The sequence below is a fragment of the Myotis daubentonii genome, chromosome 18 (assembly GCF_963259705.1).
Source record: "Myotis daubentonii chromosome 18, mMyoDau2.1, whole genome shotgun sequence".
NCBI lineage: Eukaryota > Metazoa > Chordata > Mammalia > Chiroptera > Vespertilionidae > Myotis > Myotis daubentonii.
This window is the reverse complement of record NC_081857.1, coordinates 12,063,848-12,083,783: the sequence shown is the minus strand read 5'-3', so window position 1 is coordinate 12,083,783 and position 19,936 is coordinate 12,063,848. Positions and strand designations below refer to the sequence as shown.

The window sequence follows — 19,936 nt, the reverse complement described above, 5'->3', positions numbered from 1 at the left end:
TGGTCTCTCTCCATCCCGGCCATATCTTCTCCCCTGTCAGTGGGGAAATCTGTGTAACTCCACCTGCCCTCTCACCTTCACCTCTCCCTTCTGCTGTAGCCCAACACCTTCCTGATCTGCAAGGCAGAAGGCAAGACCTTCCTTGGAGTTCTATAAGCAGTACCTGGGACTCCAGCAACTTACCTCTTTATAGACCGGGTTGGATGGGCAAGACTTTGCTCCTGAGAGAAACAAGCTTTGTGAGTGCTACACTGGGTGCTTTGCAATCTAATGCTGCTTTAAAAATTATATATAATTGATTTCAGAGAGGAAGGAAGAGGAAGAGAGAGACAGAAACATCAATGATGATAATCATCAATTCGCTGCCTCCTGCATGTCCCCTGCTGGGCATCAAGCCTGCAACTCAGGCGTGTGCCCTGACCAGGAATCAAACTGTGACCTGCTTTATTCATATTTCAGTGCTCAACCACTGAGCCCCATGGGCCGGGCTCTAATGCTGCTTTTAAGAAAAGAGCCTTAGGATTAGTCTCCAGGGTGGGCTTGGGACACTGCAGCTGCCTGGTCTGAGGGGGTGTCCTGAGGGATCCTGCTCACCCCCTCTCTGGAGAATAGATCCTTTCTCATCAAGCCTCCCCTCTGTAGCATCTCCCCAATACCTGGTGCTGAGGCGAAATAGGAAAGCAGGATGCCTGCGTTTTTACCACCCCAGCCACTGCACAGGCATCAAGGCCCTTACACTCATTCTCACGTGGAAGCCTTCAGATAGCAGGGGCTGTGTCCAACAGGATACCTTCCTGTCCCTTTGCACTCTGAGCCCAGAGCGCCACCTGACTCTCTCTGATTTGTAAGCCAGGGGAGAGCAACGACATGAGCAAAGGCCCAGAAATTTTAAAGTGCGTGTGTGCGTGTGTGTGTGTGTGTGTGTGTGTGTGTGTGTGTGTGTGTGAGAATCACCGGTATCTGGGGGGGCGTAGTACAGAAGACATAGTACAGGGTGGCAGATGTGGATGAAGAAGTCACAAAGGTCAGAACCTGAAGGGCCGGTGCCTTGACAGGTTTTTAAAGCAGCTAGTAACTGGGCAAGTATGTGTTCATGAAGGTCAGACCTAAGGGAGGAACATGGGGTTCTGGCTGTTAGCATGGGTGAGAGGTGGTAGAGCCCTGCTTATCACCTGGTCTGGAGCACAGAGCAGAGCACAGATTCAAAAAAATACCTGGGAGTAAGAACTGGTCATGCCTGCCGACCATATGCATTACGCATGGTAGGCAAGAGGAGGGAAACAGTTGAAAATGCAAGATTCCCGGCTGGGTGCACAGTGATTCCATTAACCTTGAAAGAGAATCTGGGAGGATAATGAGGTTAGAGGTGGAAGGAGAAAAAATTAAGAGTTCATTTTTAGACCTGGTGAAATGTGAGGTGCCTGCGGGACACACAGTGGAAGTGGAGGTGTCCAGTAGCAATTGGATATATGGATGTGGAGCTCGAGAGGCAGGTCTGAGCCAACAATATAGATTTGAAAGTCATCAGTAATGGAGGCATTGGGAATTCTCGTGCAAATCAAATGCTCACCACCTCACCTATGTTTGGGAAATCCAGACTTTTACCCATCAGTTTTGTTTTAATCAAGGAAGATGTGAGCCCCAGGGCATGATGGATGCTGAATGCCTCCGCCCCCTACCCCAGGTGCTGGCCGCAAGCACATAGCATGTCACATAGCACATAGCGTGTGCCCTGTAGGGAAGAAGAGCCACATGGCCCCAGCATTCCCCGGGTGCTTTCCAATGACTCAGAAGGACTCTGGTTCTCCAGGTTTGCATTCCCGCAGCTGGTCGCTGGCTTAGAAAAGATCAGGCTGGTGTCTCTACGCCCCAAACTATCTACCTCTTCAACATGTGTCTTCATGCCAAGATCATGACACTTGCTCATGATTTTTTTTAAGTCTTCCTTCCCTGCACAGTATAAGCTGGCTTACGCTTCTGAGCAGCTCAGTGCCCATGACCATGTCCCTGACCCTGACCCTGAGGCGTGGGCAGGGGATACTAAACGACTTGCCAGCAGGAGGAAGCTGCCCCATGGAACCTGCCAACACCCCTGCCTCCTCACAATACAATCCCTACATGCTACCTGCAAGACGAAAATATTTTTAGTCTTTCCAGAAAGATTTCATTTCACAGTTTTTCTGAAAGGTTGTAATTAACTGCAGTGAGCAAAAGAATGCATTTTTAAAAATAAAAGTGGGGGAAGGAGAGTGAACCAATCACCACAGGTTTGTCAATTGCTTTTAGTAGGTGGGTTCCTGCCATCCAGGTGGCTGGGGGAGGGGGAGAGGGGCCAGCTGAGCTCATTCCAAGTGGATCAAAAGAGAGCCAGCCAGGTGCTCAAGCTTGTTGAGAGCAATATTCCTTCCAACAGAGGCTCCTGCATGGGGCATGGGAGAAGCCCCTTCCATGGTCCTCATTGCCCAGGGTCCATCTTGCAGAGTCCAGGAGGCCCGGGGACCTGAGACACTGCCAGGGGAGAGTGGGAGAGCCAAGACCAAGTATTGCTTATTTTTAGCATCCCAGGGACAGAAAAGCTGTGGGCCACAGTTCCTCATGCCAGCGCTTTTATCTCCAATTTGTCCCGCCTTCCCCCCACACTCACGCCAGCACTCGGAGATGCCTGTGTGCCCCTCCACTCTCCCTCCATTGATTCATTTCATGAATCTTGTTGGTTTTATTCATAAGGTGGGATGTTTTATTCCCATGAAAGGGAGTCAGAGCCATAGACAAGGTGACTTAGGTGAAATGAGTCCCTGCATGAGATGAGTTCAGGGCCTGGGGTGACAAGGAAGGAAGGAGGCTGCACCTTATAAGGCCTGCAGGCGATGGCGGGGGGGTGGGGGGGAGGGGAGGATGTCAGGAGGTCAGAGTGATCTCAGGTCCTGGTTGTGCAGCCCAATTACTGAGATCTCAGGCAGTGAGGGAGGAGGGATGGTGGTGGTCCCATCCCCAACATCTCTTCTCAGTCCACGATCACCTGGGAACTCGTGTTTGAATTGGTGGCAGAACTTACGGTGCCCGTATCACAGTAAGAGAGCAGGGCCCCTTAGGGAAGGCGAGAGGTGGAAGAGTTTCCAGAGCCTTCAACAGCATTTTCACCTACACTCACCTGTCATCTGTGCCCGGACTCATCTGCCCACTGGCCACCCCACCAGCACGTATGGGCATAAGGGCAAGCTCCCCAGAAGGGCCTAAGGACAGAAGGAACCAAGGCTGCAGCTCTCTGCCCAGAGGCCTCATCCGGGAGAGTCTGGTGGACTCTTAGCCTTGACCAACCCCCTCCCTCTCTCCCCACCTTGCCTTTCCTGTGGTCGTGGAAGGAGCCCTGGACTTCCTTACAACTGTGTGTATAGGTTGTATAAGCATCTTAGACTAAGATACCCAAGTCCCCTTCCAGTTCTGAATTGCGTGTTGTTGCTTAGGACTGGGTTCTGGTCTGATGTCCTTCAGCTTTGGATGTCTGTGGCCCACGGTGTGAACGTATCCCTGGCATCCGTGGGATCTCTAAGAGCTGCATTCTTCCTGAGCCTGATCTCTCCCTAGACCAGTGATGGCAAACCTTTTGAGCTCGGCATGTCAGCATTTTGAAAATCCCTAACTTAACTCTGGTGCCGTGTCACATATAGACATATTTTGATCTTTGCAACCAGAGTAGAACAAAGATTTATATTTTTGATATTTATTTTATATATTTAAATGCCATTTAACAAAGAAAAATCAACCAAAAATAAGAGTTTGCGTGTCACCTCTGACATGCGTGTCATAGGTTCACCATCACTGCCCTAGACAGAAGTTTACGCCTTGGGAGAGCCTGATTCTGCTGTTCCCTTCCCTGTTGGGCCAGAGCAAAATGAGACAGTCATCATGTGGTGACTGGATTAAGAAATGAATCCATAAATAATACTTACTCACAGAAAGCCAGCAAAATTTGGGAAATCCTAAAGTTATTATTATTGTTGGGGGAAGGGGGAGCTTTAGCATGCATCACAGGGATTTTTTTCCAGAACAACATAAAACACCCTCCCATCTTTGATCATCCCTCTGCTGCTGCCTCACCTCAGGCTCCTCTGGGATCCCCCAGCTTTGCCTGGAATCCACCAAGTGCCCGGCATCAGCATTGTGTATGGCCTCCTTCATCTCTCCTCTCAACCATACTTCCTTGCGGGCATACTTCCTGTGCATTCATCACTGTATTCCCACAGAGTCCCGCACGCAGGAGTGGCAATGGCAGCACCTCACAATTGCAAGGCCTCTTTGGTGTAGAGAATGCTCACAAACACCCTCTGTTTGGTACTCGGGAGCTCCTGGGGTGAGACTGGTAGAGATGACTCTCACAATCAGGCAACTGGTGAATTAGAGACATGTTCAAACAATGGTTCAAACAATGGTTTTATTCCTTGAGTCTAGTACTTTCTGTTTTCTGTTTAATAATTGGATGAATGAATGAGTTAATGACCAAAAGACCCGAGGAAGTAGTATAAGAAATATGGTGCCAGGATCCTAGACAAGCTACAAAGTAGAGAAAACGCTCGCTGTTCACCCAGGTTCCAGATGTCCATCCAAGTCCCCCGCGCCTCCCTCAGGAAGGCAGTGGAGGCTGCTGTCTGTACTCCTGAGGACTGACTGCAGGCTTGCTAATCCCATTTCCCTCCCACAGATTTTGACAGTGTCTGGACCACCCGAAGGAGGGACTCGAGTGACCATCCACGGCGTGAACCTGGGTCTGGACTTCTCCGAGATCGCCCATCACGTGCAGGTGGCTGGGGTGCCCTGCACACCCCTGCCCGGGGAGTACATCATCGCTGAGCAGTGAGTCCGGTCTGCTCTGGCCTGCCCCTTCCCAGGGGAGCTTCTGGGCGGGCGGAGACTCCCCTCCACCCCCCTTTCTCTGGGGCTTTTCCAAGAGTCATTTCCCATCTCCCTTCTCCCGTGGACCCTGCCCCCAGAAGTCCACCCAGGGCCCTGTCCTTTCCCACCTCCATTCTCAGAAGGTCATAGTCTATTCTCTTCCCTGTCCCCTAGCTCCTCTGGCATCAGGGATCCCTGTGCAATGCTGCCCCTCCTTCAGTTTCCCCCTGCCCGCTGGCATGACTGAGTCAGTTCCCAGCCAGCCCAGGCTCCGCCTCTTCCCGGCCCCTCCCCGCCAGGCCCCATTGGAATGCATTCCGCAAGGTGGGCTGTGGGCAACAATTTGTTTGGCTCCTGGGGCTCTGACAGCAGCTTAATCCGAGCAGGGCCTCCGCCGGAGCAAATTCATTTATTTCACTAAGGGAAATGTCAGCTGGAAATTAGAAAATAGGCATGTCGCAGCGGACAGGCGATCGGGGCTCCACCACGAGTGACATATGTTCCAATCTGGGTGTTCACTTGGCAGTGGCGGCCACTGTGGAGTTGGTGGGCAGGAGGCGGGCATGAAGCGGGGGCGGGAGGGTACAAGGAGGGGTGCCTCCCCTTCAAAGGAGAAAAGGCGGGGAGCAGCCAGATCACTCTGTATCATTGGTCACATAAAGTCTGGTCAGGTCACCCTCGTTCCTCAGAGAACACAGCCCTGCCAGGGGTTCTCAGAGCACGGCTTGGGGATGGGGCTTCTCCCCCTAAGCTTTGCCCCCTGCAGCCTCAGGTCCTCCCTCTGACCCCCACCCCCAGAACCAAGCTTTAGTAGCAACCATAAAAGTGGCATCAGCGACCATAAAAATGGCATCACTTTCTTCTATCAGCACTTGCACAGTCTCACCGATTATCTCATTTTTCATTGGTCAGGACTCTGCGAGGTACATACAGTTATCGTCATTTTACAAAGCAAGAAAGGAGTGAAAACCTGTCCCTTTCGCTCAGAGCACAAATGGCCAAGGCAGAGCAGGGCCTGGAGTCTTCCCTTCCTGACCAGCGATGGGGTGGACTCGGGGTGAGAGTGGCCTGGAAATCTCATGATGTATCACTAAGTGGCTTCCAGGTTCGGGGGCCTTGATCCCAGTGCGGCCCAGGGCTGGGTCAGGGCGAGAGGGTGAACTCCCAGACTCTGAGGCTGGGTGGGACGCCTGCCAGCAGGGGAGAAGGAGCCTGATCCTTCAACCTGCAGCTCCTTCCTGTGGGATCCTTCACCGGCAAACTTAGCCCTGCGAGGAGAGCATGTGGGGAAAGTTTGGCAGGGTCTGCAGGAAGAGAGGAGGGAGGGAAAAGGGACGTGACTTAGTAGCACTTCTGAGCCAGGAGAGGAGGGGACAGCTGTGGGCAGGAGCCAGGCCGGCCTGAGAGATCCTCACAGTCAATGGCTTTACAGGGGCCAGTGCCCTGCCAGGCTGAGCTAGCCCCTCGGTCTCACTGACCCAAATCCCTGGGGCGTCCAGGCCCTGCCTTGTGCCTCTAGACATGAGCTAAGTCTCCAGCTTGGGGAGATGCCATGGGAAAGGACTTGGGTGGGTGAGGGGTATGGCTTTGAGGTGAGAAGAGCTTGGGCAGTGGGACATGGACGTGCCATGAGGTTTGGGATGCAAAAGTGTTCTGAGTCCTGGCTGCTCCCCTGCCCAGCCCCGAGACCTTAGCCATCTGTCCGGTCTCCTGACCATCATCGGCCTCATGGAAACCATGATGCCTGCTGCACGGGTTTTGAGGAAAATTCAGTAAGATGAGAACACGGGGACTGTAACGTGCCCTACGAATGTAAGAAAGTTTTATCTATGAAATCAAATGCTCTGCACTCGCTCAGGGCCACGGGGAAGACAGTCCTGATAGGAACTGGAAGGAGCCTGGGAAGGAGAATGGACCAGGGCTCCCTGCCAAGGCTGGTGGTCGCCCTAGAAAACCACCAACACCGCCTCCGGGCACAGGGCAGGCCGCAGGGGCGGGCGCGCCCAGCGCCTCAGCGGGATGCAACCCTGGTTTCCAGCCGTGCCAGGCTCATCACTGCTCTCGAGGTTTCAGAGTTTGTTAACATCATTAAAGCCTCCATCCCAGGCAGGGAGCAGCAGGCACAATCGTTACAGATGTCTGCGAGAGATGGATTTGGCTCGCCGTGCACGGTGCAGAGTCCTGGCTGCAGGCAGGATTAGCAGGCACGGTAATGGCTCACCAGATGCTGGTGCCTGCCATCTATCACTCAGCAATTAGGTTAATGTTGGTTAAAGGGCCCCACTTAGTCCTACAGTCGGCACCCCACAGGACTGCGAGGGCCGGAGGATCCCACCACAGGGCATTTTCCGGGCAGTGGGACGCAGGTTGAGGCCGCAACGGAGCCAGTCCTGGGACGGGGGCTCTGTGTGATCGACTCTCAGCTCCAGGGCTCAGACCACCTCCCTCCTATCTTCAGCACCTGTGAACTCAGCCACAGCTGGATGGGTGTTGGATGCCTGTGCCCCCCACCCCAGGTGCACAGTGCTGGGCTGAAAACGATCGCCTATGCCAATTTAAGGGAGGTGGTCGGGTGGGTGTGAGGGCACTGGCAGGGGGCCAAGAGTTCAGCTGTTGATGAGCTAGGTAGAAGACTTTGGGCAAGTAACTTTGCTCTCTGCTCCTCAAATGTCTCATCTGGAAAATGGGTATGTAGACATAGATGGTCCCTACAGTCACGTCTGTGGTCCTTAGGATGGCAGAAGGGGTAAAGTGTGTGCCCCACGGGGCCTGCTCCTCCCACTATTAGAAAGCTCATTGGTGGCACTAATGTGTCTCCAGAAATCCCTGCCAACCAGGAGGAGTCAAGCCTTCAAACGCTGGAGCTAAGTAACTGCTGGACAGGGATTTAGTCCAACTCCTCACTTTATCAGGAGAAAACATGGCCATCTGTTGTCTCCTAATGGCGCGTAGGGAGCCCAGAGCCACCAGGGACACTGGGAGGAGGCAGGGAAGGCAGGCGGCCTCCAGAAATCAAACCACAGGAACTTGGCCCCCTGGTAAGGCCCGAAGGAGGAAGTGGTGCACACACCGCTGCCTGTGGCCATTGACAGCCAGGAAGGCGGGGGCACAGGTAGTTAGCTCTCGGGGCTTTGGGACCCCAGCCAGGCCTTCCCTCCCCCACTCCTCTTCCCACAGCAACCTCAACTCCACCCCAGCATGGCTGCCATGTTGACCCTGGCCCCTTCCCAACAGACACACAGGTCCCTCCATTAATCCCAGAGGCGGTGGAGTGGTCAAAGGCATGAGCTTTGGAGCCGGCTGACGTGGATTTGAATAGGGCACTGCGGCTAACAGAGCTGTGGCTACAGTGAGTCACCGAGCACCTCGGAGCCTGAGTTTCATTGTCTATAAAAGGAGCTCATCAGACCCTCCCAGTAGGAGAGGCTGAGGACACAGGATCCTGTCCTACCCAGTGCCTGCCAGGTCACCGCTCAGTCCAGGGTAGCTCCTGTTACTATGGAGACGCAGAATCTGCTTTGGCCGGACCCACACTCCTCATGATAACCTCCCCACTCCCTGCGGCTGCCCTTCCTGTCTCCTGGAACTGCCCCTGTCCCTGAGCTCAGAGAACAGCTACCTGCAACAGATACACTCCAGGAGGCAAGCCCTGGCTCCCGGGAAGGAAAGGGACAAGAGTTCGAGGGCACTGAGTTCTTCTACGACGCTGCCTGGTTCCTTAGGATTCTCACCTGTTTGAGACCGACCGACCCTTTTCCGCAGCCCACCGCCTCTCTCCCCGCTCACTCGCTGCAGTGGAACCTCATTCCACCAGTGGGAGAGGGTCAGCTGCAGCGGTCCAGCCCCCCCTGCCCAGCCCCTGACCCCCCACATCACCCCTTTCTAGGCGAGGCACTCAGAGCCTACTGTAGCCATTCAGCCGTGGACACCTGGTCAGTGCCCATCTCTATGCATCCCCTTTCTCCCAGGTGTTTGACATGTGAGGCGTATCTTTTGGGACATGAACCCTGAGCAAAAAAAAAAGAATGTTCTAGAAAAGGCAGAGTGCCCAGAGGTCCTGGCCCATTGTTAACGCCCTCCAGGCACAGCTGAAGCCGGTCTAGGCTTTGTCTTCTCCTCGACAGGCCCTGGGGTGGCCCAAGGAGGAACAGATATGCCCATGACCTTCACATATGCTCATGTTTCCTCTTGCCACGATATCAAGCCTGCCATGATTCCTTCCTCCTTTTCTTGAGAATCACTTCGGCACAGATTGTCCAAGTGTGGGGGGTGGGGAGAGGGGTGAGTGAGGGACAAGAAAGCCCTGATTGGAAGAGAGGGAAGGAGACATACCTGCCCACTTCTCTTCTGTGCCTCTGGAGCTCCTCATGGTCTGCAGGGTGGCCCGGCCCCACACAGCAGCCGGCGCTAGGGCCCAGGAGGCAGGTTGAGCGTGGCCACTCCACGCAGGTAGCAGCACTGAGATCACCACACACAGTGCCATAAATTAGGCTTCTCCGATGCTCTGCTAATGAGGTTTGAGGAGACAGCTACGTGTAAAATACTAATTGATCATCGCTCTCATCTTTACTCTGGGTTCATAATTAACGTATTCATTCACAGAGAAAGGGACGGGAGAGTAGCCGTCCCTGTGATTCAGTTCTTGCTTGTTGAATCTAATATGCTAAACGTAGCCAGACAGTTATTGCATGTTAAGTAAATATTCACCAGGAGTGAAGTGCTTATTTGGGATTAACTGTGATGGAGGAAATGGAGATCCGCGCACGCCGTGTGTGCGAGCATGCGGTGTATTTGTTTAATGCAGGTTTCATTGCATCGGAATGAAATTTCGGTTTAGTTACCTTCCTTCCTAGAGAAGCGGTTGAGATAAGCATCGCTGGGTTAAAAGCCGATCTTCCCCACCGGGCCAGGATAAGGCTGGGGATTAGTGCCGGGGGTGAGGGATGGGGGGGGGGGGGTCTTTTACTGACTCCCCACTAAGCAAACCTACCAAGGGTGCCAGGCTGCTCTGAACTCTTAACGTGTGGTTGGGAGGGAAGGAAAATCATTGTCTCTGTCCCCAGGTTCCTTTTTGCTCTGCCTGGTGGGACCCTTTCCCACGCACCCCACGTCTACCATTCCAGGCAAGAGGTCTCCCCAAGAACCCGATTGCTTCAGTCCCTCCAGCCACCCACCATTTCTAATCTGTGGCCAAGGCAACCAGTCTCTGGTTGTGCTTGTTGTAACTTATCTCAGGCCCCAGGGAAGTCATCCCTGGGGGGTATCGATCTGCATTTCATGAGAGAGAATGCTGCATCCCTCTCCTCTCCAGCTCTCTCTCCTGTTAACACGAGACCTGACTTCCAACCCCGGGGCTGGGTCCCCGCCTCCCCCAGCAGCTTCCTGCGCTCAGCCCTTGATTAAGTGGGAGTCCAGTGCCCGCCACTGTCCTAATGAACTCATCTGCCTCCCAGCCCTTCGCCCGCTGCCACAGGACTCCACTCCTCCCGCTGTGCTCCAGGCTCCTGTTCTGGGCTCTCACTATCTCACCGGATTATCTCTTCTCTTTTGAAAACTCACTGCAGGAAGCAAACCACAATTGAATCAGTTCGGCAAATAGGCCCTCGCTCCCTCTTTTAGGGAGAGTTGCAGTGTTGGCTTGTCACATGGGAAAGAACACTCAATTGGGCAGAACCTCTCTGTTGGGCATTCGGTTTATTTCACAAATAGCAGGCAGCCACCCAGGGGTAGGCACTGCACTAGGCACTGGGTACCACACGCTTGTTCAGAGAATTGGGCATTTTGGAGGCACACGGGGCTTTAGAGATGATCTCATCCAACGTCTCACTCCACAGATGAGACACTAATGCTCAGAGAGGGAAAGCTGTTTTCTCAAGGTCACACAGCTCAGATGGGTGAGCAAGCTGCATCTTGGTTGGTTCAGCACTGTTGAAAGGCTGTGAGGAGTCATTCATTGTGACAGTGAGCAGCAGGGGCAGGGATGCCAGCTCTTGCCCGGCTTCTCACTGGAAGGTGTGCTTTCTTCTCAGGATCGTCTGTGAGATGGGCCATGCCCTCGTGGGGACCACGTCTGGGCCGGTGCGCCTGTGCATTGGCGAGTGCAAACCAGAGTTCATGACCAAGTCCCATCAACAGTACACCTTTGTGGTGAGTGTGGGGTTTCATGCAGGCTCCCAGCAAGGGCACACTTCCTTCTGGACTCCTCCACACACCTCCTCCCAAGCCAGGCACCACCGCCAAGAGACCAGAAAAGGGAACCTAGGGCCTCACTTTGCAAGCCTGTCTTTCCGAGTGGGATGGGGGTGTGACTAAGGATTCTGTGAAGACTGGAGCCCAGCAGAGCCAAAGGTCAGAGTTTTAAACGTGGCAAAATCAGGCCTTTCTTAGAATTCAGATCTTAGCACCTCCCAGGCTAGGGAGGGGTGGCCCTTTTCCCTGCTGAGGTAGTATCTTCACGCCTAATTCGGCCTAATGAGGCCAGAGCGCCTGGAGGACCCAATTAAAAAGGTCTAGATCAGCGGTTCTCAACCTTCCTAATGCTGCGACCCTTTAATACAGTTCCTCATGTTGTGGTGACCCCCAACCATAAAATTATTTTCGTTGCTACTTCATAACTGTAATTTTGCTACTGTTATGAATCGTAATGTAAATATCTGATATACAGGATGTATTTTCATTGTTACAAATTGAACATAATTAAAGCATAGTGATTAATCACAAAAACAATATGTAATTATATATGTGTTTTCCGATGGTCTTAGGCGACCCCTGTGAAAGGGTCGTTCGACCCCCAAAGGGGTCGCGACCCACAGATTGAGAACCGCTGGTCTAGATTCACTGCAAGCTTTGTTTTCTGCCAAGGATATTGTAAGTAGGAATTTAGCGGGGGCCCTTGAAATCCTGCAGGACCGTGTCTTTGTGCGGGATCGCAGGAGTGGGGTGTACAAGCGAGTTGCTCTGTGTGTTGGTGTGGTTACACGCAAGTAAGCACACATTCACACCTGAAACCATCTCTCTGTGCTCAGGCAACAGGTAGCAAAACCACAAAGGCCTCCTTTAAGGTGCCTACTGAATCAATCATTTGCCTTCGGGCCCTTAAGTCCCTTTTCTGACACTTACCTACCTGGCTTCATTAGGAAGTATTAGCACCAGCAGGTGGGGGCAAACTAGCCTTGCTGAGAGTTTTGAAAAATCTCTAAACCACAGATGCTGTTCTCTGCAGCATTTTTACTGCTTGTTGTCGGTTCTCCCGTCTCTGCCTTCCTGTCCCGGCATCTGCACCTTTTTCTTGTATTCTTGTCTCTCGGGCTGGAGAGAACCTTGGCTATCTGCCTCCAGCCTACCCCATCCTCTGCACAGACAGACGGGGTCTTCTGTGAGAGGCAAATGCAGTAATACCAGATGCAGAGAGAACTGCGGAATGCCAGAGCAGGGAGGAGCTATAGAGACGCGTTAGCTCACCCTGCTCTCCACAGGGGAGCAAATGAAAGCCCAGGGCGATCCAGAGCCTTGCTTCAGGGCTCATTGCTACTGAGTGGCTAATGGGGACTAACTAGTTCATGCCTGTGTAGTTGCTCAGTTAAATACACTTTCCACTCTGCCCCACCGCCCTCTGTAGAAGCAGAAGCAAATCCTTCTTGACTCAGGTCGGCTGCCTGATGACATTTCTTCTAAGCTTCAGGCTTAATTTTACAACTTAATGAGCTTACTGAAAAGCCCCAGCCAGCAATGGGCCATCTATCCTCCTGGTGCAGGACGGGGAAGCCATGTCTAACATTCCCGTACAGCCCTCTGCACCAGGGACACTACCGTGTCCTTCACATGCTTAGGGAGGCATGGACAGATGTGCGTGGCCCTTAATGGAGGACTTTAGCCTCAGGGTGGCCTGATCCAGGCAGTGATGCTTTATCCAGCCCTATCGATTTTGTGCCAAAAAAAATCAGTACAGGTTCTAGATAGAGAAGCATTTTCAAATTGTTCTCAATTTGTAAACTAATTGATAGATTAGTCAGTGTCACCTCTGCCTTCCCATCAATGTTATGGGCACGAGACTCCCTGGGGAGTTAATTAATTCCAACGCATGACCTTTCTGTCTTCCCTGGACATGCCCGAAGCCTCTTAGAAAGGGTCTCAGCTCCAGGGGGAGGCGGAGAGAGTGTGTGGGATTCAAAAGGGCAGGAAAAGTACCTCCACTCAGAGCATGGACATGGTTCCTCCTTCTGTCCTTAAGTCTAGCCTGTGTCCGTCCCTTTGCACAAAACCTGAGCTGTGATCATTTCTCTGCTTCCTCCCAAAGAACCCTTCCGTGCTGTCCCTCAACCCCATCCGGGGCCCAGAGTCCGGAGGCACCATGGTGACCATCACGGGCCGTTATCTTGGAGCTGGGAGCAGCGTGGCTGTGTACCTGGGCAACCAGACCTGCGAGTTCTATGGGTGAGATGCGCTCGAAGGAGCACTGGGAGACTGTCCTTGTGTGGCCTGTGCATGCTCACACATGTGTGCACATGTTCCTGTGCATGTCCACACATATATACACATTTGTGTGCAGGTTCACACATATGTACACACGTTCCTGTGCATGTTCACACATATATATGCATTCGTGTGCAGGTTCACACATATGCACACACGGGCCTATGCATGTTCACACATATATACACATTCGTGTGCAGGTTCACACATATGGACACACATTCCTGTGCAGGTTCACACATAATGCACACATGTTCCTGTGCATGTTCACACATAGGCCTGCCTGCCTCCATCCTATGTGCTGCATCCTTGACCCAAACACCATTCTGGTCACATAGCACTAGCCCGTTTGCACCTCATGAATCACAGGGCTGGGTGCTTCTAACAATAATGAGAAGTGAGAGCCCTGAGACTGCAGATGAGAAAGGCCCCCAGGAGCTGTCCCGTCACCATCAGGCCACACGTTCACTAGGTCCCCACTGTGGTTACTTGAGAAACATGGACCTTGCATGGCCTCGGCCCTCAGCAAGCCAGGCTCATCCTCAGGACATCTCTTAGGCCTAAAAAATTGAACACCTACTATTTGTCAAATACATTGAATGGGGGTGAGAGAATTCTTAAAGAATCCATGGATGATAACCCAACTCGCCCAGTATTTGATAATCTCCTCCTTGGACCATCAACTCCCTAAGGGCAAGAACTGAGTGTTCACTTTTCTGCATGGTAGGTGCTCAATGAATATTTATTTATTTATGTATGCATTTATATGTTTTTAAATATTTGTACTGATTTCAGAGAGGAAGGAAGAAGGCGAGAGAGAGAGAGAAACATCAATGATGAGAGAGAATCATTGATCGGCTGCCTCCTGCACGTCCCACACTGGGGGTCGAGCCTGCAACCTGGGCATGTGCCCTGACCGGGAATTGAACCGTGACCTCCTGGTTCATAGGTCGACACTCAACCACTGAGCCATGCCTGCTGGACTCAATGAATATTTATTAACTGACTGACTAGCCAGCCGTGGGCAAACTACGGCCTGCGGGCCGGATCTGGCCTGTTTGAAATGAATAAAACTAAAAAAAAAAAGACTGTACCCTTTTATGTAATGATGTTTACTTTGAATTTCTATTAGTTCACACAAACACTCCATCCATGCTTTTGTTCCGGCCCTCCAGTCCAGTTTAAGAACCCATTGTGGCCCTCGAGTCAAAAAGTTTGCCCACCCCTGGACTAGACTCTAAGCATCAGTTAAATAGTCATTTTCTAGAAAAATCCAGAAAAGAGAGTGAAACGCATGAAGCCCAGCCCCTGCTTCATTCTCTAATCCCCTCCTCCAGCCACTCTCTCCTCATCGAACCAGAGCTGGATGTCAGGGAAAGAGGATACTGACAAGGGAGTGTTCCATAGTATACAGTACACAGGACCAAGGACACTTCCTGGCCACACCCTCAGACTGAGACAAGCTCCTTTTCCAGCAGAGGGCACCCCGATTGCCCCCGCCTTTCTTCACAACCCTCCTGCTGTCTCCCCACCAGGCGGTCAATGAATGAGATCGTGTGTGTCTCACCCCCATCGTCCAATGGCCAGAGCTGTGTTCCTGTCTTCGTGAGTGTCGACCGAGCCCGTGTGAACAACAGCCTGAAGTTTGAGTACATAGGGGACCCCCAGGTGCAGAGCATCGAGCCGGAGTGGAGCATCGCCAGGTGAGGCACGGCGTGGAGGAATGCACCGCGTGGCATCAGCCTCTCAGCCCAAGTATGGCTTGTGAGAGGATCCAGGGGTGAGGTGGTGGCCATTTGAATTTTACCTAACCTAGCCTCTGCTTGTTCCCAGTGGCCACACACCCCTGACCATCACAGGCTCCAACCTGGATGTCATTCAGGAGCCAAGGATCCGAGTCAAGTTTAATGGCAAAGAATCTGTCAATGTGAGTAACCACTGGTCGCCTGGCCCTCGGCAAATATTGCATGTATCAGTGTTTTGTAATGTGCTGAGCTCTGTGCTGGGCACTGGATGTAGGAGAAGAAAGATGGCTCAAGACTGAGCCCAGAATCATGTTCCCAAACGCCTGAGCCTGACAATGATTTTTATAATTATGGCACTAGAGGCCTGATGCACGTGCAAGAATAGGCCTTCCTTCCCCTGGCTGCCAGCACCACCTTCACTCTGGCTGGAGCCACTTTTCTGCCTTCCCATGCTGCTCAGAGGCCCTGAGCAGCTGGGGCAGTCTGGAATGCCTGCGTCATTGGCATGGCGACAACGCAAGCGTCCAGCCCTGCCCCTGGCCGCTCAGTGTCTGCGTATGCAAATTAACCACCATCGTTGGTTGGTTAATTTGCATACTCACTCCTGGTTGGCTGGTGGGTGTTGCAAAGGTACGGTCAATTTGCATCTTTCCATTTTATTAATGTGGATAGTCATTTCTTGTCAGAAGGTGATATAATGAGTGCATCAACCTAGTGCCTTCTGAGCTTAAGATGTAGCACAAAAGGGCTCTTGCTGTGTGACATGCTCACTCTGAGGTCCGATAAGCAGCAGTGTTGTGAGAGGGTGAAGGAATTCTGACTCCAAATTCAGGTACTTCTGGATTGGAAGCAGGGCACTGCCATTGATTAGCTGAACAACCATGATCAAGTCATCTAACCTCTCTGATCCTCCATCCCCCGTCACTTCACATGGTGCTAAGACTCGCGGGCAGATTGGTCACCTGCAGCCTTTGGCCCCCACGAGGTTGGCACTTGACAAATGGTAGTCACTGCATGCGAATAAACCCATGCTGGTTGCTAAGATGATCAGGTTGAACATTTTACTTTACTCCTCTGAGCAGAGCCATGTACTTCAATTTCTTTCATTATGGATTTTTTGTAATTTTAAAGAAGTTTTCTATCATAAGGGCAGAATGTCTGATATGTTATAAATATTTTAGTTTGTTCTAGTGGCTCTTCTTGGCCAATATTTTCTGAAACGTTATTGTATTTATAATTATAGTCCAGGAGATGCTGGCACTATGAATTATGGCCATTATTTTTCAAATAAATGGCTATCATTACTGCTTCGACCTTCGGGGGATTGACGAGGCTGAGATGCTGATGGGGAGGATGGCTCTATGTCTACCTTCATCTCTGACACATTCCCGGAGTGCTTGAGGCTTCCTTAGGAAACAGAAATGCACTAAATGACAGGATGCTAGAAGGCTGGACCTGGAGGCTCTCAGGGGTCATCTGGGCCTACCCCCTCACAGCTGAGGAAACTGAGGCCAGAAAGGAATAATGACTTGCCCCAACCATGCAGATGACTGGTGGCAGGACCAAGCTAGATCCCAAATATCTGGACTTTTAAAAAAATATATATATTTTTATTTATTTCAGACAGGAAAGGAGAGGGAGAGAGAGATAGAAACATCAATGATGAGAGAGAATCATTGATCAGCTACCTCCTGCACACCCCCCACTGGGGATGGAGGCGGCAACCTGGGCATGTGCCCTGACCGGGAATCAAACCCTGATCTTCTGGTTCATAGGTCAATGCTCAACCACTGAACTCCTTTATAACTAAACCACATGAGATGCTCCTAGACTTGGAGTTCCATCATGCCAGGCATGGGGACACCTTTTGCAACCTTCTACACCCCACAATCACAGCTTTTTGCGCTAGAGGAGCACATGTCTCCTTATCCCGGGTGTAGAGTGTGACCCCTGGGTAAAGAATCCGTGCCCCAACTCCACTTCCAGACTGGGACCACGGCCCCATAGCTCACAGACCACCTCCATCTGCCCGACTCCGGGGCCTACGTGGAAGGGAAGAGCGTGAGGGGTAGGAATGGGAATGGCGAGTTCACACTCAGGAAAAATAAAACTCCCCCAAAATTAGCCGCACTTTTAAAATTTAGATTTTATTATTCAGGTATGACAAGGCCAACAGATCAGGAGATGACTGCCATTGGATAGTTTGTTAATACAGATCCCGCCCTGGCCGGCTTGGTTCAGTGGATAGAGCGTCTGCCCGCAGACTGAAGGGTCCCAGGTTCGATTCAGTCGAGGACATGTACCTTGGCTGCAGGCTCAATCCCCAGGCTTGGTCGTGGTGTATGCAGGAGGCAACCAATGGATGTGTCTCCCTCACATCGATGTTTCTCTCTCTCTGTCTCTCCCCTTCCCTTCCACTCTCTCTAAAAATCAATGGAAAAATATCCTCAGGTGAGGATTAACAAACAATAACAAAATACTCACAGATCCCAAGAAAGGGGGGCATGCCATGGGGTGTGGGGGTTGGGGAGAGGAAGCCGCAGAGTAGGTTAGGAAGCAGAAGGAGGAAAGACAACTATTTTGGTTTCCACAGGAAGGAACTAGCCAGGCAAGGCAGGCAGGTTTGGGGCCAGTTTGGATCATGCTCATTTCAATGGGCCGTGGGGCAGAGGGGCCCTAGTTGTCTGGCGCCCAGCCCTGGTAGAGTCAGGGAAGGTGGATAGTTGCCCACAGTGTGGAAGGAGGTGGTTGGGGTGTGGGCTGATGAGCTGTCTGCCTTAGAAAGCACGCGCTAGCAGGCGGCACGCTGTTGATGGTCCCTAGGGGTTGGCGAGTCTGGGGAGGGGCAGTCCCTCCAGAGTCAGCGAGGCCCAGATGTGAAAGCATCAGACACAGACAGTACGAGGCGCGGTTCACGTGGCACAGGGAGAATTCGGGAGAGTGAGGATGTGCCTGACGAGGTCGGCCTCCAAGGCTGACGCTGGTCCGGGGAAGCCACTGAAGAGAAGCCGGGGCTGGGGCCCTCAGCTTCAGTAGTGACCTGCCTGGGGCCTGCAGGCGGGCAGATGGAGAGGGAGGGCCAGCTCCACAGTGGGAAGCCCCTGAACTCCGCCCTGGGCCTTCCCCTCAGGGTGGTGGGAGAGAAGCGCTGGGCCCCTCAGCCCAGCCTGGGCCCCATGGCAGCCTCAGCCAACTGGGGCCTCTCCTTGCCTTTGGGCCATGAAGCAGCCCCTAGTGAAAAGTGAGAAGGGCCAAAGCCAAGGCCGCAAAACCCCAAGGAATGTTTGGCAAACGAAATGCCGATGCAGCACCGGGCAGGAAGCAAACAGAGGCTGCTTGTTTGGGAGTGATCTGCGTGTTCCCGGAGGAGCCCAGTCTGGGGAACTGGAAAGAGCGGGGAAGAAGGTGGGGTGGGGAGGGAAGAGAGGCACCCTGGCTGTGTGTCTGCCCGCAAAGCCCGGGGTTTCAGTCTCCCTGCCTCAACTCTACCCTTAAACTGCACCCCCATTTTCCTTGCACCAGAGTGTCCCCACCTGGCACATGAGAGGGAGATTGGGCTTCTAAGGGCTGCTGAAGTGTGAGCTGAAAAGGGTGGGGATGGGGACTGACCTCCAAGATGGCAGGAAGCCCTCGGTGAGCCGTTGACTGAAACGCAAATGGCCTCTGGGAGCAGAGGGTTAACACTTGGCCTGGGAGCTCTGACCTCATCTCTGTGCCAGTGGCAGCCTTTTTGCAGTTTCACACACGGCCTTGTTTTCTGAGCATGAAGTCCATGTGTGCGTATGTTGGCCAGACACACATGTGCGGGCCTGCCAGGACAGTGTGTACTTGAGCAGGCCGAGTTCTCACAGATGCCCTTGGCTGTTGCTGGGACACCATGGCTCCCAAGACCGAAACTGAGCCGGGAGCTAGGAGTCCAAGTTTCTTCCCAAGCCCCACGTGGATCCCGTAGTGGTTTCTTCATTCCAGCTGCGGCCTCGGGCGGCCCCAGTTCTAAGCCAGAGGAGAGCATGACACACCTCGTGCTAAGGAGGGGTCAGCCCAGCTAGGATTTTATTTGGGAGACCAGTGTCCACCAATAAAGAAAGGACATTCCGAACCCAGTGTCCATACCACGGCTACATTCCCTCGAAGTTAGGGGACTTGGTTGGAAAAGAGAGAGAGATTCTACGTAGAACATTTAAAGAGTTGAAGACTCCTTATCATGAATCAATGTAGTCAGTAAACATTAACTGAACACCTACTATGTGCCAGCAAAGTGCTTATCTCACACTATGTCCGGCTCCACCCCCAGCTCCCCTCCATACTGACACTCACACCCAGCACCGCATCCCACGTTTTCATCAAACCTTCTATGCTCTCATCCTGGGCTTTTGCTGGGATTTGTTCCCCTCTCTCTCCCTCTCCTTGTCTAGGTAAGTCCCACTCATTCTTCAGATTAAATTTCATTTATTTCTTCCCTGGGGAAGCTTCCGTGAGCCATGTGCACTCACACACATGCCCATGGCCACACACTGACAGTCCCCTATACCTGGTCCCACCCCACCAGGACCTTCCTCATATCCATTCGTCCCCCTCCTGTGTTCTCAGTCTTCTGCCAGGACTAGATCATGCTTGAATCATTCGTCTCCCCCTGTAGACTGTGACTATTCACCAGGTAGCCCCAACTCCTAGCACAGCACCTGCCACAAAGGAGGCGCTCAAGCGATGTTGGTGAATGAATGAATGAATGTATGAATGAGGTTAAAATGCAACCCCCCAAAAATTAGTCTCACAGCCCTTTTCTTCAAGGGGTTCACTATCTAATGAAGACAAGCAGTAGCCTAATA

General features: G+C 52.4%; 1 protein-coding gene across 3 annotated transcripts in view; it reads left to right on the top strand.

The window, feature by feature from the left end:
- Window positions 1-19,936, top strand: part of PLXNA2 (plexin A2) — a 214,114-nt gene that overhangs the window by 169,019 nt on the left and 25,159 nt on the right. For 2 of the 3 annotated variants that reach the window (XM_059673734.1, XM_059673733.1), the window contains 5 exons: window positions 4,700-4,851; window positions 10,920-11,037; window positions 13,187-13,323; window positions 14,898-15,065; window positions 15,196-15,289. The exons of the other annotated variant lie outside the window; for it this stretch is intronic. In XM_059673734.1, the coding sequence (XP_059529717.1) occupies window positions 4,700-4,851; window positions 10,920-11,037; window positions 13,187-13,323; window positions 14,898-15,065; window positions 15,196-15,289 (669 nt within the window). The remainder of the gene's footprint in view (window positions 1-4,699; window positions 4,852-10,919; window positions 11,038-13,186; window positions 13,324-14,897; window positions 15,066-15,195; window positions 15,290-19,936) is intronic. 3 annotated transcript variants of the gene reach the window in all.